General features: G+C 44.1%; 1 protein-coding gene across 5 annotated transcripts in view; it reads right to left on the reverse strand.

Moving 5' to 3' along the window:
• RFX1 (regulatory factor X1) overlaps positions 1–25,498 on the reverse strand; it is an 82,044-nt gene that overhangs the window by 9,582 nt on the left and 46,964 nt on the right. For all 5 annotated transcript variants that reach the window (XM_089652646.1, XM_089652645.1, XM_089652644.1 and 2 more), the window contains 10 exons: positions 25,125–25,244; positions 20,206–20,321; positions 20,010–20,128; positions 15,811–15,911; positions 15,519–15,670; positions 13,246–13,343; positions 11,018–11,167; positions 6,321–6,529; positions 2,640–2,793; positions 2,461–2,506 (listed from right to left, as the gene is read on the reverse strand). In XM_089652646.1, coding sequence (XP_089508772.1) covers positions 2,461–2,506; positions 2,640–2,793; positions 6,321–6,529; positions 11,018–11,167; positions 13,246–13,343; positions 15,519–15,670; positions 15,811–15,911; positions 20,010–20,128; positions 20,206–20,321; positions 25,125–25,244 — 1,265 coding nt within the window. The remainder of the gene's footprint in view (positions 1–2,460; positions 2,507–2,639; positions 2,794–6,320; positions 6,530–11,017; positions 11,168–13,245; positions 13,344–15,518; positions 15,671–15,810; positions 15,912–20,009; positions 20,129–20,205; positions 20,322–25,124; positions 25,245–25,498) is intronic.

Genomic DNA, 25,498 nt, shown 5'->3' on the forward strand with positions numbered 1-25,498 from the left:
TACCGGGCACTTTTACCCCCTTCCTGCCCAGGCCATTTTTCAGGTTTCAGCGCTCTCACACTTTGAATGACAATTGCGCGGTCATACAACATTGTACCCAAACTAAAATTTTATCATTTTCTTCACACAACTAGAGCTTTCTTTTGGTGGTATTTAATCACCGCTGGGGTTTTTATTTTTTGCTAAATTAACAAAAAAAGGCAAAAAATTTTGAAAAAAAAACACGTTTTTCTTTGTTTCTGGTTTAAAAGTTTACAAATAAATAATTGTTCTTCATAAATTTAGGCCGAGATGTATTCTGCTACATGTCTTTGGTGAAAATAACCCAAATTAGGATGTATTATTTAGTTTGTAGGAAAATTATAGAGTTCACAAACTATGGTATAGATCTGAATATTGATCAATCCTGAAGTACTGACAGCCAATCTAATTTCTTGAGGTCCAAAAATGTCAGAACAGTACAGATATCCCCAAATGTCAGAACAGTACAGATATCCTCCAAATGTCAGAACAGTACAGATATCCCCCAAATGTCAGAACAGTACAGATATCCCCCAAATGTCAGGACAGTACAGATATCCCCCAAATGTCAGGACAGTACAGATATCCCCCAAATGTCAGAACAGTACAGATATCCCCCAAATGACCCCTTTTTGCAGAGTAGACAGTCCCACGTACTTCATAAGAGGCATGGCGAGTTCTTTGAAGTTATATTTTTTTTGTCATAATTTTTCGGAAAATTAAAAAATTAAAAAAATTATTTTCACTATTAGTTTTTTTACACACTGTCACCAGTGCAGTACAGCGTCATCATATAACTGGCATGGCGGTGAACAGGGACACTGACTGGTGACAGTATGAAAAAAAAAATATATATATATATATTTTTTATTACATTTTTTTTTTTTTTTAAGATTTTTTTTTCATATTTTACTATGACCAAAGTAGTACAATGTTACCATAGTAACATTGTACTACTTTGGGGAAGTGATCAGTATTTTATTTTTTTTTTTACACAATTTGTTTATAGCAAAGAATTACTTTGCTATAAGCAAGCATTTACCTGAATGACATCGATTCATTCAGGTTTTTTTTTTTTGGTTTTTTTTTGTGCTTAGCTGTGATTTGGCCACAGCTAATCACATGACATGTGCATGTGATTAGCTGTGACCATTCACAGCTAGGCACTAGTATACAATGGATGGCATGAATGAAGCCATCCATTGTATACAACTGTCATGTGACCTGCTGTGATTGGTCACAGCAGGTCACATGGTACCGGCAACAGGGGCTGGTACTCAGATCTGTCATCGGCCATGTCCGAGGTATACGGCCGGTGACAGAACGCGCCGCTGCGCGGCTCTGCAACCGCGCATGTGTGGGAGGACACCAAATGGCGTACACCCCGGAGAGGTAATGCATTTTTGCAGCCGCCAAACGGCTATAGGCCGGGCGGCAAATGGTTAAAGTAAATAAAAGTCCAAAAATTAATGTCCAAAAATTAGTGTCACTAATTTTTGGACATTAATTTTTGGACTTTTATTTACTTTAATTTGTATAATTTTTGGCTTGTTTGTTTTTTGAGGTGAAGGAAAAGGCTTCATTACTAATATTTTACTTTCAAGGGTGAAAGTGTGACTTTTTCTTGGGCTGCATATTTGGGATCCACTATTAGAATAATTTATAGGTTATTAGTTGCCGAGTGATTTATTGAATACCTGCCAGTAACACGCCTCCTGTATGAGTGCCTCCTCTCTGGATGAAGTCGCAACAGGGCCACCTCTGAACAGCAGTGTAGTCAGTCTGGAGAGAGGCGAGTGTTAGCTGTACTAGCAGATTTAGATGTAGTCAGGGACGGACTGACCATTTGGAAACTCGGGCACTGCCCGAGGGCCCCGGGTCAGTAGGGGGCCCCATGAGATTCCCCCGGTACCTTTTTCATAGGCTTTTTTGAGTTTTGGCAAGGACACAGGGGCCCCATGATCCTCTATTGCCCGGGGGCCCCATGAGTTGTCAGTCCGCCCCTGGATGTAGTAACAAATTGAAGCCAGACTCCAGCTCACACTTTTTAATCCGTTACAGCAAAAGTTCTTTTTTCCTTTTGGGATAAAGGTTTTATATAAACAAATAAAAGCTAACCATTGTAAGCACTGCTGTCCGTGGTAAATGGTTTGTCTGCAGGACAGCTTGTTCTGGTGAAAACACAGACTTACTGGTAGGATCACCAGGTGAAAATAAAAGAAAGGAAACATAAAAATAAAAACGAATGCTGGCACTACATCTGAGAATTGGTAAGCTGCAGTATAATAAATGTTTGCATTTGGTTTTAATACTGGTGTAAATTTCCGTTGCATTTTCCTAAATCGTCACCTCGTGATCAGAACAGTGAGTCAACATGACATATACCGGGCTCATGTAGAAACTGTCATTCATTCCTCCTGTTCGTAGTTCCACACTTACCCTTGTCCTGATCCATGGGTTGTGAGGAGTTGCTCGCGTTGGTAAACTAAGAAGGAAAAAAAAAAAAAAGAAGACATTACTCTTGGGTAAATGGAAGAGGATGTGCAGAGGGTACATATTTATATGAAGATCACCAACATTTTGTAAACAAATGACCTTCTGTTTCGCTGTGTACTTACCTCTCCCATGACAGCGATGGGGGTCTCTCCCCGGGCCTGGGCTACCCTATGCTCTATCAGATAATACATGTACTCATCATACAGCAGGCGGATCAGATGGAAGGAGCCAAAGCTAGCTGCACTGCGCAGAGTCAGGTCTCGAATCACCATTGAGCTGGAAATGAAAACAGAAGTCTGTGTCATGTGACTGGTTCTGTGTCCAATCATATCTCTTCTTCATACTTCACAACAGAAAATAAAAGAAAATCTCAGGAACAAAAACCTTTTTTTTTTATTCAGTATGTCTGGAAATTGGCAGGTTTTTACTGCTGTGTCACCAATGAAGAGATTTCCCCTCTTTTCCTGTCTTAGTGAGTGCCGGTTCACATACACAGTGGATATAAAAAGTCTACACACCCCTGTTACAATGTTAGGTTTCTGTGATGTAAAAAAAATGAGACAAAGATAAATCATTTCAGAACTTTTTCCACCTTTAATGTGACCTATAAACTGTACAACTCAGTTGAACAACAAACTGAAATCTTTTAGGTGGAGGGAAGTAAAAGTAAAAACTAATCTGGTTGCATAAGTGTGCACACCCTTAAAATAATACTTTGATGAAGCACCTTTTGATGTGATTCCAGCACTCAGTCTTGTTGGGGGTGAGTCTATCAGCATGGCACATCTTGACTTGGCAATATTTGTCTGCTCTTCCTTGCAAAAACACTCCAAATCTGTCAGATTGTGAGGACATCTCCTGTGCACAGCCCTCTTCAGATCACCCCATAGATGTTCGATCAGATTCAGGTCTGGGCTCTGGCTGGGCCATTCCAAAACCATAACCCCTTCCCGCCGACGGAACACATATGCGGCCTCACAGAACTGGGCTTTTTTTCATGGGGCCGCATATTTGTGTACCTGTCTTTGTGCTGGGAGCGAGCCGCACAGTGCACTTCCAGCACAAAGACTGGGGTGTCACGGAGAGCCCCAGGTCCAAGTTCTAATGATTGGGACCCGGGACTCCCGATTCCAGGTCACATGATTGCTGTGATAGCCTCTGATTGCGAAGGCATCTCCTTTGCACAGCCCTGTTCAGATCACCCCACAGATGTTTGTTCGGATTCACGTCTGGGCTCTGGTTGGGCCATTCCAAAACTTGAATCTACTTCCGGTGAAGCCATTCCTTTGTTGATTTGGATGTAAGCTTTGGGTCGTTGTCATGCTGAAAGATGAAGTTCCTCTTCATGTTCAGCTTTCTAGCAGAAGCCTGAAGGTTTTGTGCCAATATTGACTGGTATTTGGAACTGTTCATAATTCCCTCTACCTTGACTAAGGTCCCAGATGCTGCCACCACCATGCTTCACGGTGGGTATGGTGTTCTTTTGGTGATGTGCAGTGTTGTTTTTGTGCCAAACATATCTTTTGGAATTATGGCCAGAAAGTTCCACCTTGGTTTCATCAGACCATAACACATTTTCCCACATGATTTTGGGAGACTTCAGATGTGTTTTTGCAAAATTTAGCCGGACTTGGATGTTTTTCTTCGTAAGAAAAGGCTTCCGTCTTGCCACTCTACCCCATAGTCCAGACATATGAAGAATATGGGAGATTGTTGTCACATGGACTACACAGCCAGTCCTTGCCAGATATTCCTGCAGCTCCTTTAATGTTGCTGTAGGCCTCTTGGCAGTCTCCCATACCAGGTGTCTTCTCATCTTTTCATCAATTTTGGAGAGACGTCCAGTTCTTGGTGATGTCACTGTTGTGCCATATTTTCTCCACTTGATGATGACTGTCTTCACTATGTCCCATGGTATATCTAATGCCTTGTTAATTCTTTTTACCCTTCTCCTGACTGATACCTTTTAACAATGAGATCCCTCTGATGCTTTGGAAGCTCTCTGCGGACCATGGCTTTTGCTGTAGGATGCGACTAAGAAAATGTCAGGAAAGACCTACTAGAACAGCTAAACTTTATTTGGGGTTAATCAGATGCACTTTAAATGATGGCAGGTGTGTACTGACTCCTAGTTCACATGATTTTGAATGTGATTGCTTAATTCTGAACACAGCTACATCCCCAGTTATAAGAGGGTGTGCACACTTATGCAACCACATTATTTTAGTTTTTATGTTTACTCCCCCCCTCAAGATTTCAGTTTGTTTTTCAATTGTACAGTTTATAGGTTTGTATATAGAAAAAGTGCAGCGCTAAAAATATTCGGACAGATTTTTGGTAGCAATGTTCATAAATGGGTAATGAGTCCACAATATAAGAGCTCGAGGTGATATATTAATCCCACGGTCGTGGTTCGAATAAAACTCGGTGAGGGGCAGGGTATGTATAAAATGCGCACTCACCGGAAGCGCAAAGAAAATGCTCAATGTATCAGCAAAATGGAGGTCTGCCAGGGGGTCCTTTTCAGGATGCAACTGGAGCCAGCCTAGGGTGGATGGGCATCGTCTAGGTAGATGTTCTCAAAAACGGAGGTCCACTTTAAGGACACGGGTGCAGCCTCTTCAGTACCGTGGAATAGTCACCAGGGGGCGCTCTGGGGGATTAAATGCTCAAAGCAGAGCAACAAATGGAAATACCCATAGTGTAGTATTGTCAGAAAAATTTAATGAAGGAAGTTTTTCTGACAATACTACACTATGGGTATTTCCATTTGTTGCTCTGCTTTGAGCATTTAATCCCCCAGAGCTCCCCCTGGTGACTATTCCACGGTACTGAAGAGGCTGCACCCGTGTCCTTAAAGTGGACCTCCGTTTTTGAGAACATCTACCTAGACGATGCCCATCCACCCTAGGCTGGCTCCAGTTGCATCCTGAAAAGGACCCCCTGGCAAACCTCCATTTTGCTGATACATTGCGCATTTTCTTTGCACTTCCGGTGAGTACGCATTTTATACATACCCTGCCCCTCACCGAGTTTTATTCGAACCACGACCGTGGGATTAATATATCACCTCGAGCTCTTATATTGTGGACTCATTACCCATTTATGAACATTGCTACCAAAAATCTGTCCGAATATTTTTAGCGCTGCACTTTTTCTATATATGTCTCTTGAAAGGTTTATGGTTTCCTTTACTGTGCTTAGCTGCTTTTATGAATATATTGCGAGCGCTCACTGAGTTTTTCTATCACAGTTTATAGGTTACATTAAAGGTGGAAAAAGTTCTGAAATGATTTATCTTTGTCCCATTTTTTTACATCACAGAAAACCTGACATTTTAACAGGGGTGTGTAGACTTTTTATATCCACTGTATGCGGTTTGAACCGCATGACATGTGAAATAACATTGCTTCCTATGGTGCCTGGTCACATATGTCTGGTGTACTGGCGGTGTGGATTCATATACGATTTCTGAGCAGTGCGGTCAGGTTCAGGTGCGGATTACAGGCTATTGACTTCTATGGGAACTGTTTCTAAACCACATGTGTGAACAGGATAAATTCCTGAGCTAATCCTGTCCTGAACCTGATGTAAACCTGACATGAACCCCTGAACAACTACTGTGTCAGTTAGCCTGAGCTTCAATCCACACAGATGTGTGAATCAGCTCTAACTGGTGCCACCAGGTTAGGAAAAGCGGATGAATCTGCCCAACAAGGACCCAGACAGCAATAAATCTTCACAATCTTTCCACCCTCTGTCCGAAACTAATGACATTTTACTTTAAAACCATCATCTCCTACCTGTAGAAAGACCACTTGAGGAGGAAAAGTTTGGCAGCCTTAGAAAAACCGGGTGTTCCTTGATGTGGCTTCAGCACCTGGGAGACGACACTATCCAGCCACTCGGCCCACTGCTCCAGTGAGCTCTGCTGCTGTAAAGTCAGCTTAAAGTCCTGCTCCAGCCGATGGACAACGCGATCTGCACAGCGACACACCCAGGATGCCTGCTCCTGAGGAGAGAGAGGGGACAGTGGGTTTCAGTGCTTGAGGACAACCTCAGAGACATGGCTTGAACAGAAACACAAGAGGAAGAAAGTGGGGGAGAGGAGAAAGTGCACTGCAGTGCTGGAGGACCACACCAGAGATACGGCTTGTATAGGAAGAATAGAGGAAACAGTGCTGGAGGGCCACACCAGAGATACGGCTTGTATAGGAAGAATAGAGGAGACAGTGCTGGAGGACCACACCAGAGATACGGCTTGTATAGGAAGAATAGAGAGGAGACAGTGCTGGAGGACCACACCAGAGATACGGCTTGTATAGGAAGAATAGAGGAGACAGTGCTGGAGGACCACACCAGAGATACGGCTTGTATAGGAAGAATAGAGGAGACAGTGCTGGAGGACCACACCAGAGATACGGCTTGTATAGGAAGAATAGAGGAGACAGTGCTGGAGGATCACACCAGAGATACGGCTTGTATAGGAAGAATAGAGGAGACAGTGCTGGAGGATCACACCAGAGATACGGCTTGTATAGGAAGAATAGAGGAGACAGTGCTAGAGGACCACACCAGAGATACGGCTTGTATAGGAAGAATAGAGGAGACAGTGCTGGAGGATCACACCAGAGATACGGCTTGTATAGGAAGAATAGAGGAGACAGTGCTGGAGGATCACACCAGAGATACGGCTTGTAATGGAAGAATAGAGGAGACAGTGCTGGAGGACCACACCAGAGATACGGCTTGTATAGGAAGAATAGAGGAGACAGTGCTGGAGGATCACACCAGAGATACGGCTTGTATAGGAAGAATAGAGGAGACAGTGCTGGAGGATCACACCAGAGATACGGCTTGTATAGGAAGAATAGAGGAGACAGTGCTGGAGGATCACACCAGAGATACGGCTTGTATAGGAAGAATAGAGGAGACAGTGCTTGAGGGCAAAACCAGAGACACAGCTAGAACAGAGAGGAGACAGTGCACTTTAGAGCTGATGGACAAACACCAGAAATACACAACAGGTAGAAAACAGATGAGAGAGTAGACAATGCATGTCTGCTACAGGACAATCCCAGAGACATGACAAAGTGGTATACGAGAGGCCGAGAGAGGAGACAGCATGTATCTATGCTGGTTAACCCCAGAGACAGGGGTTGTACAGTGACGCAGAGGAGGCAGGACAGAGATACACAACAGGCAGAGACAGGAGACGTCACTTCAGTGCTGGAGAACAGAGACACACAACAGGCAGAGACAGGAGACATCACTTCAGTGCTAGAGAACAGAGACACACAACAGGCAGAGACAGGAGACGTCACTTCAGTGATGGAGAACAACAGAGACACACAACAGGCAGAGACAGGAGACGTCACTTCAGTGCTGGAGAACAACAGAGACACACAACAGGCAGAGACGGGAGACGTCACTTCAGTGCTGGAGAACAGAGACACACAACAGGCAGAGACAGGAGACGTCACTTCAGTGCTGGAGAACAACAGAGACACACAACAGGCAGAGACAGGAGACGTCACTTCAGTGCTGGAGAACAACAGAGACACACAACAGGCAGAGACGGGACACGTCACTTCAGTGCTGGAGAACAACAGAGACACACAACAGGCAGAGACGGGAGACGTAACTTCAGTGCTGGAGAACAGAGACACACAACAGGCAGAGACGGGAGACGTCACTTCAATGCTGGAGAACAACAGAGACACACAACAGGCAGAGACATGAGACATCACTTCAGTGCTAGAGAACAACAGAGACACACAACAGGCAGAGACATGAGACATCACTTCAGTGCTAGAGAACAACAGAGACACACAACAGGCAGAGACACGAGACATCACTTCAGTGCTAGAGAACAACAGAGACACACAACAGGCAGAGACAGGAGACGTCACTTCAGTGCTAGAGAACAACAGAGACACACAACAGACAGAGACAGGAGACGTCACTTCAGTGCTGGAGAACAGAGACACACAACAGCCAGAGACAGGAGACGTCACTTCAGTACTGGAGAACAACAGAGACACACAACAGGCAGAGACAGGAGACGTCACTTCAGTGCTGGAGAACAACAGAGACACACAACAGGCAGAGACAGGAGACGTCACTTCAGTGCTGGAGAACAGAGACACACAACAGGCAGAGACATCACTTCAATGCTGGAGAACAACAGAGACACACAACAGGCAGAGACATGAGACATCACTTCAGTGCTAGAGAACAACAGAGACACACAACAGGCAGAGACACGAGACATCACTTCAGTGCTAGAGAACAACAGAGACACACAACAGGCAGAGACAGGAGACGTCACTTCAGTGCTAGAGAACAACAGAGACACACAACAGACAGAGACAGGAGATGTCACTTCAGTGCTGGAGAACAGAGACACACAACAGCCAGAGACAGGAGACATCACTTCAGTACTGGAGAACAACAGAGACACACAACAGGCAGAGACAGGAGACGTCACTTCAGTGCTGGAGAACAACAGAGACACACAACAGGCAGAGACAGGAGACGTCACTTCAGTGCTGGAGAACAGAGACACACAACAGGCAGAGACGGGAGACATCACTTCAATGCTGGAGAACAACAGAGACACACAACAGGCAGAGACATGAGACATCACTTCAGTGCTAGAGAACAACAGAGACACACAACAGGCAGAGACACGAGACACCACTTCAGTGCTAGAGAACAACAGAGACACACAACAGGCAGAGACAGGAGACGTCACTTCAGTGCTAGAGAACAACAGAGACACACAACAGACAGAGACAGGAGACGTCACTTCAGTGCTGGAGAACAGAGACACACAACAGCCAGAGACAGGAGACGTCACTTCAGTACTGGAGAACAACAGAGACACACAACAGGCAGAGACAGGAGACGTCACTTCAGTGCTGGAGAACAACAGAGACACACAACAGGCAGAGACAGGAGACGTCACTTCAGTGCTGGAGAACAGAGACACACAACAGGCAGAGACGGGAGACATCACTTCAATGCTGGAGAACAACAGAGACACACAACAGGCAGAGACATGAGACATCACTTCAGTGCTAGAGAACAACAGAGACACACAACAGGCAGAGACACGAGACATCACTTCAGTGCTAGAGAACAACAGAGACACACAACAGGCAGAGACAGGAGACGTCACTTCAGTGCTAGAGAACAACAGAGACACACAACAGACAGAGACAGGAGACGTCACTTCAGTGCTGGAGAACAGAGACACACAACAGCCAGAGACAGGAGACGTCACTTCAGTGCTGGAGAACAACAGAGACACACAACAGGCAGAGACAGGAGACGTCACTTCAGTGCTGGAGAACAACAGAGACACACAACAGGCAGAGACAGGAGACGTCACTTCAGTGCTAGAGAACAACAGAGACACACAACAGGCAGAGACGGGACACGTCACTTCAGTGCTGGAGAACAGAGACACACAACAGGCAGAGACGGGAGACGTCACTTCAGTGCTAGAGAACAACAGAGACACACAACAGGCAGAGACGGGAGACGTCACTTCAGTGCTGGAGAACAGAGACACACAACAGGCAGAGACGGGAGACATCACTTCAGTGATGGAGAACAACAGAGACACACAACAGGCAGAGACAGGAGACATCACTTCAGTGCTGGAGAACAACAGAGACACACAACAGGCAGAGACGGGAGACGTCACTTCAGTGCTGGAGAACAACAGAGACACACAACAGGCAAAGACTAGAGACATCACTTCAGTGATGGAGAACAACAGAGACACACAACAGGCAGAGACAGGAGACGTCACTTCAGTGCTGGAGAACAACCCCAGAGACATGGCTTGTACATGGACGAGAGTTGGAAAGAAAGGAGGAAGAGCTCTTCTGTACTGGAGGACAACACTAATACTAGAAATATGGCTTGCATACAGGTGTACAAGAGGAGGAGAGAGGAGACAATGTACGTATGTGCTAGAGGACAACACAAGAGACATGGCTTGAACAAAGACACACAGAAGGAGATAAGAGGAGACCGTGCTTCAGTGTTGGACGACAACACCAGAGACACCCAAGTGGCAAAGAGAGCAGACAGTGGACTTCATTGCTGGAGGACAAATACCAGAGACACAAGAGATGCAGTGGAGGAGAGCGTGGACAGGTATCTTCAGTGCTGGAGGACAACCCCAGAGTAATGGCTTGTACAGAGGTATACACAAGGCAGACAGAGGAAACTCTGGGAGAGATTTACTAAAACTGGAGCTCTCAGAATCTGGTGCAGTTATGCATGGGAGCCAATCCACTTCTAACCTCAGCTTGTTCAATTAAGCTTTGGTAATAAAACCTGGAAGCTCATTGGTTTCTGTGCAGAAGTGCACCTGATTTTGCACTCTCCAGCCTTAGTAAATAAAGCCCAGTATGCCTCAGTGCCGGAGAACCACATGATAGAAGCAAGAGGTGAAACATGCAGAAGACAGATATGTGGCTACCTGCACATTGGTGAAATCTACACGGTTCAGGTCACTTAGCATCTGGTTGATCTGAGCTGTATTCTGCAGCACAGCGCGGGCGGCCTGGGCCAAGTGATTTAGCGATGTATAGCGCCGCAACGTCTGGGCAAAGGCACTTGCAGCACCAACCTGGGTCATAGGACAGATGAAAAAGAAAATGCTTCAGCATGTTATTTTTTCTGATGTCTTTAGTGCCAACATTTCCTGTGGCACTGTAGAAAATAGGATTAGAAAAAAAAGATAAAAGAGATATAAAATGAAACATCATGTACATTTAGTGTAATGCCATATACTGTATAAAACTTCAGATCATCCAGATATTAAAGTGTTTTTTTTTTTTTTAGTAGTGTAGGAGGACTAGAACCCCTCTCAACTTTCATTTGGTGTCTATGACCCTGTTGCAGATTTGTCTTTACTTTCTGTCTGATAAACTGGTATTAGTAAAACCTGGTTCACCCTGATGCGAATTGTCATGCAATTTCACCGTTCAAATTGCATGACAAAACTCATCCAATGCAATAGAACTGTTCTAATCGGTGGGACTCTGACTTTGTCGGAGTTGCACTGATTATAAAAGTAGTTCCTGCACTACTTTTGCCGATTTGGGGTGCGACATGCATAGACATCTGTGCATGAAGTCACACAGATGTCTATCAAGTTTCACCTGAAGTCGCACTGCCATCCGACTTTGAAATCGTGCAACTTCAAATGAAGTCTTACCATTTCAAAGTTGGATCCAGTGTGAACCGGGGTTAAGTGAGGGAAAATATTTTCAATGAAGCCCCAAGTGGCATTAAAAACCCAACAGGGGTTCCAATCCTTCACCCTATCCAAAACAAAGAAAACGTTTGGCTGGACTGTAACTTATCTACATAAGCTGAGCTGTTGCCAAATGGCAATACCTTCATTATCTCTAACATAAGACCCTGCCAATGGCTCACGTGACCAATGTTCTCTGTATAACCCCCCCCGGTTCACATCCATGCGGCCGTGCGGGCCGCATTTTGCACGGGCACGAGAGCCCATTCATTTGAATGGACTCCCATGCCACACAGGGAAGAAGTCGCTGCACTTCTTTGGAAAACGGAGCCCACACAGGAACCTCAGTTCCCAGTGCGGGTGGTGTGCCATTAGAACCTCTGTGTGGGTGGTGCGGCTGCACAGATTTTCGTGTGGATCCGCAGCGGCACCACCCGCCCAGATGTGAACCTAGTGTAAAGCGGAACTAAATCCATCAATTTACTGTTTAAAACAAAAAAAAGAACAGTTATATTCCCGGATATTCCAACTGTCACATTTGCTTGTGTTTTCAACCAAACTGTCAAACCATCAAATGTCTGGATTAATAACTGATCACATGTGCAGCACCATGACAGTTACAGATCCAACAGAGGCTAGGATAGCAGCTTCTTCGGCTGAAAAGGATAGAAGGGTTTAGTTCCGCTTTAGAAGACTGACGTTTACGTACAGCTCTCCAATCTGCAGCCCTGCCTGAACAGTAATCCTGACAACTGTATGTGACCAACGTCAAAAAACTAGTCACATGAGCCACCTCTTGAAGAGAGTAGAATGTGTTAGATTTGTGCAGAAGATCATTTGCGACGTTAAAAGGATTTTATGTGACCAACAATTATCCACTCTGAGTGTGACGGTTGCAATCATCTTAAAGCGGAGTTCCACTCACCCTGTCAAAAAATAAAAGTCAGCAGCTACAAAAACTGTAGCTGCTGACTTTTAAAAAACAGCCACTTACCTGTCCCTAGGTCCCGCGGTGTGTCCCCCGCAGCTCGTTTCACCGGCCATCCTGTCTTCCAGGTGCTGGCATCTTCAGTGTGGGCACCAGGCTGTGACAGCTTGCGGCTTCACAGCCGGGTACCCACTGCGCATGCGCGAGTAGCGCTGCGCTTCATGAATGGTCCAGTAGTCTTCTGGGACCTGTCACGTGTCCCAAAAGACTATAGGGAAGGAGGGAGGACACCTAGGTGATCGGACCGGAGGTGGGAGCGGGTACCTGTCAAACTCAAGTAACCTCTCCAACCCTACCCCCTAAAGGCGCCAATCCTTAAATGGGGAGCGGGGGAGCAGTCCTTAAATCGGAACTTCCGCTTTTGGGTGGAGCTCCGCTTTAATTATCTTCTGAGTTGCAGTTCCACTATTAACCACTGGTAGCACCACTGAGCATAGGGAAGGATTCCTGTTCATCTTACCTTCACTCTGACCATCTCCTCTGGAATATTCATCATAGCACTTGTTAACCAACTCTCTAGACTCTTGGCAAAGTTTCGGATGGCTTGTGTCAGGGCACCTGAGGGAACAAAGTTTGGGAAATTGCTACTGGCAAGTCATGCTAGAAATCACAGCACATACAGAAAACACCCAAATCTGTCAGGTGAGAAACATTGAGCTGACACTCTCACCCTTTTTTTCCTTAAAGTGATTGTAAAGGAAAACATTTTCTTTTAAGTTTTAAAATAAAAAACAAGTTATACTTATTTGCTCTGTGCAATGGTTTTGCACAGAGCAGCTTCGAACCTCCTCTTCTTGGGCCCCTTCCTCACAAGTGCCCCCATAGCAAGAGGTCACTCATATAGCAAGTGGGCTAAATTCTGAGCCAGGCTCTGTATGTCCATTGACACACAGAGCGTGGCTCGGCCCTGCCCCCGCTCCCTTATCATAGGCTGTGACTGACAGCTGCATGAGCCAAAGTCTCCCACTGCTGCCTCCATGTCCAGTGAGTGGAGAGAGAGCAGGGAGAGCCACTGCTCTCAGGTATAGTGCTGGATTGAAATCAGGCTCAGCTAAGTATGGGGGGCTGAGGGGGATCCTAATCACAGAAGGTTTTTTACCTTAACGCAAAGAATACATTAAAGGTAAAAAAAAAAAAAAAAACCTTCTGCCTTTAGAAACACTTTAAATAGTTGCTACCTGTCCTGCTGACCCGTTGGCTTCATCAATCCAAATAAATATGCAATAGTTACATAATTAGCCTGGCTGATAGACAAAAGTCCATCCAGTTCAACCATTAAAAAATAAAAAAAAAGTTATAATCCTACACACACAGTTGATCCAGAGGAAGGCAAACAAACCAGCAATTTACTCCTGCAGGGGAAAAAATTCCTTCCTGATCCCCCGAGAGGCAATCGGATATTCTCTGAATCAACTTTACCTATAAATGTTATATCCAGTTATATTCTGTGTATCCAAGAAAGAATCCAGGACTTTTTTAAAGTAATCCACTGAGCTAGCCAGAACCAACTCTTGAGGGAGTCTATTCCACATTTTCACAGCTCTCACTGTGAAGAAACCTTTCCGTGTTTGGAGATTACATTTCTTTTCCTCCAGACGTAAAGAGTGCCCCCTTGTCCTCTTGCAGATAAGGACTTCAGACTTTTATAATCTGCATACGTATTTCAGGTCAGTGACGCAAAGCAGCCAAGTAAGAATTTTCAAAAGCAGATCAGCCATGGCAGACGCAGATTTCTCCTATGATAGATTTAATTTAAATACTCCTAATCTCATTCACACGTAAAATTAATTGTTGCAAGATTAGTTGTTTTTTTAACCTCCTTAGTGGTTTTGCCGAGTGTAGCTCGGGGTAAAATTTCTATACCAAAAGCGGTAACCCCGAGCTACACTCGGGCTTACCATGCGGCGTTGCTCTGGGGGTCCCTGCAGCACTTACCTTGTCCTTCGCTCTCGCGATGTGTCCCCTCCAGCGTCCCCGGCCATCTCCTCCGGCCGATGCCGGCATCCGGCTTCTGTGTTCCGGTCCCTGTGACGTTGGGACGTACGGGCGCCGGAACCGGCGGGAAATTTGAAATTTTTAAAAATGTCATTTTTGCTGTCATTGCTGTTTCAATGCATTTCACATATATTTTGTCCCTAATGCTTTGTCCGGTGCCCTGCCTGCATTTTGACTGTTCTTTCTGCCTGGAAACTTAGAAAAGTCCATGATGTCCAAAAAGTGTCCCTTTAGGTCAAAAGCGGTTTTAGACCGGCTAGAGAACAGCGATAGTAAATCAGAACCACTTGCAGAATTGAGTGATAATGATTCGTGGGGGAAATTCGTCATCAGACACTGAAAACGATTTTGTGACTTTGCTCAGTGATGTGCAAATTTCCCTCTGTATTTCAAATTTCAGTGTTTTTGGTTTGATTATATTATTGAATTAAATTTATTATTATTATATTATTATTTTTTATGATTATTTATTAAATTATAATTTATGATTTCGTGTTTCAAATTTTATCATACCCGGGATGTTTACTAGACTCTTGTTCGGACAGATTTCAGTGAGTTATTCCTAAAAATTACAGCCTACAATAAAAAACTACATATTTCCATGCAAAATAATGGTACCGCTTTCAGCACCAAAAATCGGAAAGAATCATACCGCCAGGGAGGTTAAGGAACCTTGTGCTCAGTTTTGCTGTGCCTAGATTACTATTACTTTTTTTCTGGCTACAAGAAAACACTCACTGGGAATTGGGCGCAGCACATCCGGGATGAGGGTCTCTACAAGGCCCTGGTATAGCAAGTGGTCACAGTCCCGGCTCCATTTCAGCAAAGGCTCATACTTTGACAAAAGAACCAAACTGTCCTTTGGCAAACGTTTCTCTGCTTCATCATCTCTGTAGGGTGAAAGAAAGGAGAGAAAGGGGTCATTGTAAAGGCACAGTGACATAGGTATGGAGAAACCATGGGGAAGCAGGGAACTGTGGAAGAGAAGTATTGAGGTACAAAGGTGTCCGGTGGTTGTACTGATACGCACACAGTGCTGTCGCTGTGCTGAGTCTGGTTGAACCTCCAAAACTTTTTCCACAGGGTCTCCACCAAGGTGAACTGAAGATTCACCACCACGTCCACTATAGCCTGTGACACAAGAAGTCAAGAGTAAGACAAGGCAGTTCTGCTAACCAGACATCATCAGACATAACCAGTGCAATATAAAGCAGGGAGCACAGCACCGAAATACATTTACTAAACAAAAAAGTAAAGTGGTTGCCCACAGTGACCAATCAGAAGCGTGTTTCCTTTTCACAGGCAATACCAGATGAAACCTGATTGGTCATTCTGGGCAACAAATCCAATTGTGTTCTCATTCTTCTTTACTCCTACTTTAAAGCGGAGCTCCACCCAAAAGGGGAAGTTCCGCTTTAAGCCTTCTTCCCCCGCTCCCCATTAAAGATTGGCACCTTTGGGGAGCGGGAGGGGGGGCGGGTACCCAAATTTGACAGGTATCTGCTCCCACTTCTGCTGCAATCGCCTAGGCGATTGGAAGCGAAGTTGTCCTCCCCATAGTGACACGTGGCAGGTCCCAGAAGACTACTGGGCCATTCACAAAGCGCAGCGCTTCTCGCACATGTGCAGTGGGCACCTGGCTGTGAAGCCGCAAGCTGAAGATGCCGACGCAAGGGAGAGAAGACGGCCGGTGAAACCAGCGGTGGTGAGGACACCTCTGGATAGGTAAGTGTCTGTATTTTAAAAGTCAGCAGCTACAGTTTTTGTAGCTGCTGACATTTTTTTTTTTCTTCAGGTGGAACTCCGCTTTAATAAGTACAACACTAAGTCTGGACTATAGTCTTACTACAAGTGGATTCTAGATCACAGAAGCCCAGGTCTCTCCACTCTCAAAAAAACTGCAGTGTTTTTGATATTCCCCTTCGCGAGTACCATCGTTACCGACAGATTAGACACTTTTTTGAATCACATTCTGGCCTTACACCGTCTTCTCCGGTTTCCTTTTTTGAACGTACCAGCCGTGACTCTCCCAGGGGTAGGGGTCTTATTTCCAATTTTTATCACCAATCTTTACTTTGTCTTTTTCATACGCCTCCGTTGTACCGACAGAGGTGGGAGGAGGATAGTGGTACCACTTTTTCGGATGAGGATTGGGATTCCATGGTGGACAATATCTGTAAAAGCTCTCGATCTCTCTTTCGGTTCTTGAAACGGCCCTTAAGGTTTTAACTAGATGGTATTATACCCCATCAAGACTACATAGATTGTACCCACAAACGTCCCCTCTATGTTTTCGAGGCTGTGGTTTTACAGGCACTTTGGTGCATATATTTTGGGATTGCCCGTCCATATCTTTGATTTGGCGCAGGATATCCGAGGTGGCCACCTCACTGGCGGGTACCCCAGTATGCTTATCTATTCAGACTTGCCTATTGGGGGCTCATATCCCAGGGGTCCCTGATGCCATTATGAGATTGATACATACTATTTGTATTGCCACTTTATGGTCTATTGCCTTACACTGGAGATCCAATGCTGTACCTTTGGCCTCCATCCTGCACAGAATTGATGCTGTAATGCTCATGGAACGCATTCATTATACTTTGCTGGATAAGATGCACTTATTTGATAAAAAATGGGAGTCATGGAGGGATTATAGACATTTATTGCATGACTGATAACGTTTTCAGTGAACAATGACTGACAGATGCTGTTGACAGACGTATTATTCAATTTCTCTTATCATTAACGTATTTCATGTACTTGCAATCTACTTTTCTTCTGTTTCTTCTCTTCATTATTATGATATCTTTTTCTGAATTGTACTTTTCCAAAGTGCCTTGTTTTTGCTGTTAATATTTGAAAATGTGCTGTTATTTTATTATCTACTTATACTCAATAAAATCGTTTGTAAAAAAAAAAACAAAAAACTGCAGTGGGGAATATTATGTTGTTTTGGAAGCACCAGCGGCATCGCCCCAGAAGTCAACCATACAGAGATATTCATATGACTGACTGGTGGACCAGGGGAATGGAGGTAAGCGTATTTCACAAAGCACATTCATCTCTCCTATTCCTCCGATCCTTCTTTTATAGAGCTCTGCTACAAATAGAAAACTAGATGTTCAAAGCAGCTCCGTGTCCTCACAATTTACAGTGTTCTGTGTGTTAACCAGGCCTATGAATAAATATTAAACACCCCACATAGGTGTTTTTGAAGTGCGTCAATTTAGCTGCGCATACGAAAATCACTCAGAAATGCTTCTCCATGACGTTACTGAACACATGGCTAAAAAGTTCTGAAATGATTTATCTTTGTCTCATTTTTCTACATCACAGAAACCTGATATTTTAACAGGGGTGTATAGACTTTTTATATCCACTGTATGTGATCCGGCAGTCACTAAGACAGGAAGAGAGGGGAAATCTCTTCACCGGTGACACAGCAGTAAAAACCTGCCAATTTCCAGACATACTGAAAAAAAAAGGTTTTTGTTCCTGAGATTTTCTTTCATTTTCTGTTGTGAAGTATGAAGAAGAGATATGATTGGACACAGAACCAGCCACATGACACAGACTTCTGTTTTCATTTCCAGCTCAATGGTGATTCGAGACCTGACTCTGCGCAGTGCAGCTAGCTTTGGCTCCTTCCATCTTATCCGCCTGCTGTATGATGAGTACATGTATTATCTGATAGAGCATAGGGTAGCCCAGGCCCGGGGAGAGACCCCCATCGCTGTCATGGGAGAGGTAAGTACACAGCGAAACAGAAGGTCATTTGTTTACAAAATGTTGGTGATCTTCATATAAATATGTACCCTCTGCACATCCTCTTCCATTTACCCAAGAGTAATGTCTTCCTTTTTTTTTCCCACTGTGTAAAGCTTGTAAGCTCCTGTGAAAGTTTATAGTTATTCAAATACTTGCATTTCCATGTTCTGTGTAATGTGGGAGACCAGATATAATACATGCAGGGTCCTGGGTTGAGTAACACTTTAAGTCCAAGTAGCTGCATGTCACCATCAGGACGTGTCTCAAATAACTTTTGTATATGTGACAGGTTCATTGCACTCCTGGGAGGATACACGGACACTGGAGGCTTTGACAGAGGTGAGACGCACGCAGAGCAGCTATGTCCATCCCTCCCCTCTGCTGCCCATTCACAGAAGCCTTTGCATTTTGTGAACAAGTTCATATAATAAAATAGGTAAACAAAGTAAAAAAGTGAGCGCTAATCAGTTCAGCAGCTGTACACTCAAGGCAACCAGTAAAACCTCAATAAATAATATCAAAGAAATAGTGCAGCGCGTAAATCAATAGTCCTCAGTTATTCCCGATCAGTGGATGTTCCTCAATACGGAATGTAAGAAATGCCCACTCACCAGAACCACACTTGATACAGTGCAGTGTATAATAGTTATTCCCTGGTGTCACTGGAAGTGTACATCTGGTTCAGCCCTTGGAAGAGTATCCCTCTTTAGATCAGACAGGTCCAGGGTCAAAGCAAATAAGGCTCCGACACAGAGTTCCCCTTAAGGGATGTGTGGGTGTTACTTTTGCAGCCAATAGAAACCTCCCACTCTGGATGGAATCGGAGTAACCCCGCATGGGGAGAACCCCCTTTTTTTCAGAAGCTGTGTTACTCCGATTCCATCCAGAGTGGGAGGTTTCTATTGGCTGCAAAAGTAACACCCAAACATCAGTTAAGGGGAACTCTGTGTCGGAGCCTTATTTGCTGTGACCCTGGACCTGTCTGATCTAAAGAGGGATACTCTTCCAAGGGCTGAACCAGATGTACACTTCCAGTGACACCAGGGAATAATATTCATACACTGCACTGTATCAAGTGTGGTTCCGGTGAGTGGGCATTTCTTACATTGAGTGACATTCCGTATTGAGGAACATCCACTGATCGGGAATAACTGAGGACTATTGATTTAAGCTCTGCACTATTTCTTTGATAAGTTCATATAATAGAAAGGCTTCCGTGAATGTGAAGGAGGGGAGGGGCCGGTATAACAGTTCCATCGACTCTGCTCTTGAAAGAACATGGTGAGCAGCATCAGAGCTCTGGAAATTATCTTCCTTCAGCACAATAAACATGTCAGACTTGAATAATATAGATATGTCTAGGAGGGCACCTCATCAGACTTAACTCATGGGATGCCTGCAGTTTTTACAAAGTAGCAGAATTCTTATAAAATAAGAGGACAAGCTGCAATCACTTACCTCACAGTGCTCTCGATAAAGCAGCTGGAAGGCCTTGATTTCAGCCGAAGCGACTCCCTCAGGTAGTGGTTTTTCCTGCAGGTCTATGTCTGAAAACTCAGGCAAAGTCCGGGAGGCATCTGCACAGAAGACATGGAGGATTATAAAGGACTGGTGATGTATGGACATGGGAAGAAACTCATCACTCATCACCTACCAAGGAACTGCTGGTACTGCTGAACCTGGGAGCTGATATCTGAAAGGCCAGAGGGTGGCTGCTGGGTTCCTCCTACCCCATTACTCATTCCTTCCATTTTCTGAATGGGCTTCATCCTTGGAGAAATGAAAGTTGTCAGATGCACAAAGTGGCAGTTGGTAAGCATGGCACAAATTAACAGGGAATGTTAACCGAAAATAAAAAACAAAATCTATCAAATGGCCTATTCAGCTCCCCCCACCCCTAGTATTTCTCAGCCATGACTCTAAACCCTGTTTAAGCACCGCAGCCAGGGGCGGACTGACTATTCGGGCACTGCCTGAGGGCCCAGGGTCAGTAGGGGGCCCCATGAGATGCCCCTAGTACCTTTCATAGGCTTTTTTGGGTGTGGTTTGAGTGTGGATAAGGACACAGGGGCCCCATGATTCCCTATTGTCCGGGGGCCCCATGAGTTGTCAGTCCGCCCCTGACCGCAGCAGTCAATGTGGGTACGTAGCAGGGGCGGACTGACAACTCATGGGGCCCCCGGGCAATAGGGGATCATGGGGCCCCTGTGTTCTTGCCCAAACTCAAAATAGCCTATAGCCAAAAGGTACCAGGGGCATCTCATGGGGCCCCCTACTGACCCCGGGCCCTCGGGCAGTGCCCGAGTTTCCAAATGGTCAGTCCGCCCCTGGTACATACACAGGGTCAATGACTCTCCTCTCCTCCATCACAGTGTTTGGGTGAGACAATTGGTTTCTTAGGTCAGAGCACTACATCCTGGGAGCAAAGGTTATTTCAAGGGCCCTAATAGAAGCAGCAAAGAGCAGGGAAAGTTGGTAAAATTGGATGAGAGTACCCCTATCTAGAGAATCTGTTACTTTACCGAGAAACTTGACAGATTCTCTTGAACCACATTTTGCGGTTGACTACAGGGATTGCAACAATATTCACAATGTTACCACAGTTCATTTAACCACTTCCTGTCCGGACACTTTCACCCCCTTCCTGCCCAGGGCAATTTTCAGCTTTCATCGCTGTCACACTTTGAATGACAATTGCACGGTCATGCAACACTGTACCCATATGAATTTTTTAGGATTTTTTGAGACAGTTACCATTTTATTTTGGTGGTATTTATTCATCACTGGGATTTTTATTTTTTTGCTATATACTGTAAATGAAAAATCCCGAACATTTTGAAAAAAAAAAAAAGCGTTTTTCTTTTTAAATTAACATTTTTTAAAAAAGTGTTTTTCTTACAAAATTTTGCAAATAAATAATCTTTCTTCATAAATCTTGGCCAAAATGTATTCATCTATCTTTTTAGTAAAAAAAAATAACCCAAATTAGTTTATAACCAAGAATTATAATTTTTCACACATTTTTATTTTTTTTTATATTATTATTTATGTTTTTTGTTTTAACATACTGTCACCCTAGCGGTACAGTGTCACCATAGTGACACTATACTACTTGTGGGGGGGGGGGGGGTGACGAAGATTTTTTTTTTTCTCTTTTTTTACACTGATTGCTTTTACACCTATAAAGAATATAAAAGCAATCATTTCTCCTTCTCTCTGGCTGCATTCTTGCAGCCATTGAGAAATACTGTGTGAGCTGTGATTGGTCACAGCTTGTCACATGGTACAAGGCTGTTGTGAATAGCCTTGTACCATGTGACCTCTGTGATCATTCACAGATTTCACACGTGGTAAGCAATGATTTCAGGAAGTGACATCTTGTTTACTATTGTTCCTGTGATCACTGATTGACCAATGTCTATCCCCGCTTCAGTCGATCCTGAATACGGCTGCCAGACTCATTCACCTTTCCAACCGCTCCATCTCCGCCACCCCCCTCTGCCAATCCCTCCGCTGGCTTCCGATTGCCCAACGGATCAAATTCAAAATCCTAACACTGACGTACAAAGCCGTCCACCATACTGCCCCGAACTACATCACTGACCTAATATCCAAGTACCGCCCAACACCCACACTCCGCTCCTCACAAGACCTCCTTCTCTCTACTTCCCTGGTCTCCTCCTCCCATGCCCACCTCCAGGACTTCTCCAGGGTGTCACCCATCCTCTGGAACTCCCTACCCCAACCCATCAGATTATCACCTACTCTCCTCTCCTTTAGGTGCACCCTGAAAACCCATCTCTTCAGGGAAGCCTACCCCACCCCCTGCTAACTTGCCGACCTCCTCCACTCTTCCTACCACTCCATCCCCCACAGCTATCTCCTCCTGTGCCACCATCCCCTCCCTCCTAGATTGTAAGCTCCAAGGAGCAGGGCCCTCAATCCCCTCATGTTTTGCATTGTATTGGTATTGTTCTGTCACGTGTTCTGTTCCCCTTTGTAATGTACAGCGCTGAGAGAACTATTGGCGCTTTATAAATACTGTATAATAATATAATAATAATGTCACTGCAGACTAAAGTGTGTATTAGAAGCTGCAAGTAGAGCTTGCCTCATATCTGGGCTGGAGAACATCCAGCATCACCTACGCCCTTTCTTCCCTAGCCTTCCTGTCCCTGGCCTGCTTTGGTCAATTTTTCCAATGATGAAGGCTCAGCAATACATGTGGATGTTACCTAGGGTGGTCTGCAGGCTAATTCAGCCCACTTCTCCAAACAGACATCCACCCGTCAAGGCTTTTTTGCTATTTGCACAACTCCTCCCAAAAGCCCACCCACTGATTGCATCAGGGCTGAGAGCTCGAGAGAAGTCCAGAAGCACAGTACTGTGATGTTTTCAAGAACCTACGTATAGTACCCTGCTGGACTTTCTCACCACCCATGATCTGCCTGCATTGCATAGAGAAGCAAAGGGATCCAGTGATGCTGTCACTGGGTCTAAAATAAGATATGTAATGGCAATAGAAAGGTTCTCTTTAAAAATGCCATTAGCATGTTGAAATGGGGGGAAATAAGGAACCAGGGAAGGCAAAATATAAGCAGATTAAACCAGCTTCAAAAGACAACACACACAGAAGAGGAGAGGGAATCATCAATGACTGATCTGTGATTGGTAGGAATACCACAGAGGGAGGAGACTGTAGAAGATTACAATATTACAGGTATCCTCCTGCGCTCAATACAGGCAAGGTCCCTATCTCAACAGCTGCTGTCACTCTACCTTAACCATTAAGTAACCAAATATATACAAAAAATAGTGAAGTGCTTGATAAATGAACATATATAAATATATATATTAAAGTGCCATCAGTGAATATAGGTGCTAGGTGTTAATAATTCCTTGTAAACCGCTGGAACATTAAACCCAATAATATATTTAAAATAATACTAAAAAACCAAACTGAATTCATAATATATATAAAACGGTGATAATAACTAAATAAATAAACCAAAATGAATAATCACACCAGTGACAAATAATCTTAAATCTCCAAGAGGTTCCTTATTCTCCTTCACTATTTAAATTGAAAGTGCTCATCAATAATTAAAGTGAACATGTGTATAAAAAAGCTTAATTTAAGTGCATATACAGAACATATATATATGTATAAATCATATATCATATATATATAAATAAAGTCCATGCAAGTGTAGCTTGTGATAGAACAGTGGTCTTCACTTCTAGTGCTCAAACACAAAATCCTCAAATGGCAGCAGTGCCTGCTCACCTCCCCGCACTGACCCTCAAGGGGCCAAAAGGCTACTGATCTCCTCTATGGCCAAACTTTTTTCCTCCTCCTCTCGGTAGCTCAGCAGGTGATCACAGGGTCTCCACTTCTCCTCCACTCATATGTCATATAGGACACAAAACAGAGCTTCCCATAGTATAATATTGTTTAATGTAAGCCACTTCTATTACATATCGGTTGTACTCACATTTGATTTCCTGGTTACAAAAGCCTTCCACCTCATGCCATAGGTGTATCTCATGAACACAGGGGTAAACCAATATGACCGCTCCGTTCGGACATGCGTCCCACGTGACCGGAAGTGACGTAGTTCTAAACCGGATATGGCGTACCGACGCGTTGCGTCACGTGCGTCGTGACTTCATCAGGGTTCCCTGATGAAGTCACGACGCACGTGACGCAACGCGTCGGTACGCCATATCCGGTTTAGAACTACGTCACTTCCGGTCACGTGGGACGCATGTCCGAACGGAGCGGCCATATTGGTTTACCCCTGTGTTCATGAGATACACCTATGGCATGAGGTGGAAGGCTTTTGTAACCAGGAAATCAAATGTGAGTACAACCGATATGTAATAGAAGTGGCTTACATTAAACAATATTATACTATGGGAAGCTCTGTTTTGTGTCCTATATGACATATGAGTGGAGGAGAAGTGGAGACCCTGTGATCACCTGCTGAGCTACCGAGAGGAGGAGGAAAAAAGTTTGGCCATAGAGGAGATCAGTAGCCTTTTGGCCCCTTGAGGGTCAGTGCGGGGAGGTGAGCAGGCACTGCTGCCATTTGAGGATTTTGTGTTTGAGCACTAGAAGTGAAGACCACTGTTCTATCACAAGCTACACTTGCATGGACTTTATTTATATATATATGATATATGATTTATACATATATATATGTTCTGTATATGCACTTAAATTAAGCTTTTTTATACACATGTTCACTTTAATTATTGATGAGCACTTTCAATTTAAATAGTGAAGGAGAATAAGGAACCTCTTGGAGATTTAAGATTATTTGTCACTGGTGTGATTATTCATTTTGGTTTATTTATTTAGTTATTATCACCGTTTTATATATATTATGAATTCAGTTTGGTTTTTTAGTATTATTTTAAATATATTATTGGGTTTAATGTTCCAGAGGTTTACAAGGAATTATTAACACCTAGCACCTATATTCACTGATGGCACTTTAATATATATATTTATATATGTTCATTTATCAAGCGCTTCACTATTTTTTGTATATGACTGTAGAAGATTACCTCTGTTTCTGGGAGAATGGCTGTTGCCGCATAGCAAGATGCTGCTGATCCTCCATGAGGCGCAAGAGGGGGGAGCTGGCTTTTATACGGAGGCCGTAGTAGTGGTATTTGGAGTTTCCTCTAGTAAAAAGAAATAAGAATGTTAGTCTTAAGATACATGAAGAGTGCACTCCCTACGTACACCACACTGCAGGACTGCGTGCTCCATATATACCTACAGGTGAAACTCGAAAAATTTTAATATCGTGCAAAAGTTCATTTATTTCAGTAATGCAACTTAAAAGGTGAAACTAATATATGAGATAGACTCATTACATGCAAAGCAAGATAGTTCAAGCCGTGATTTGTCATCATTGTGATGATTATGGCTTACA

Source organism: Staurois parvus, unplaced genomic scaffold (genome assembly GCF_062004578.1).
Source record: "Staurois parvus isolate SC_StPar_1 unplaced genomic scaffold, SC_StPar_1.0 ptg000689l, whole genome shotgun sequence".
NCBI classification, from domain to species: Eukaryota; Metazoa; Chordata; class Amphibia; order Anura; family Ranidae; genus Staurois; species Staurois parvus.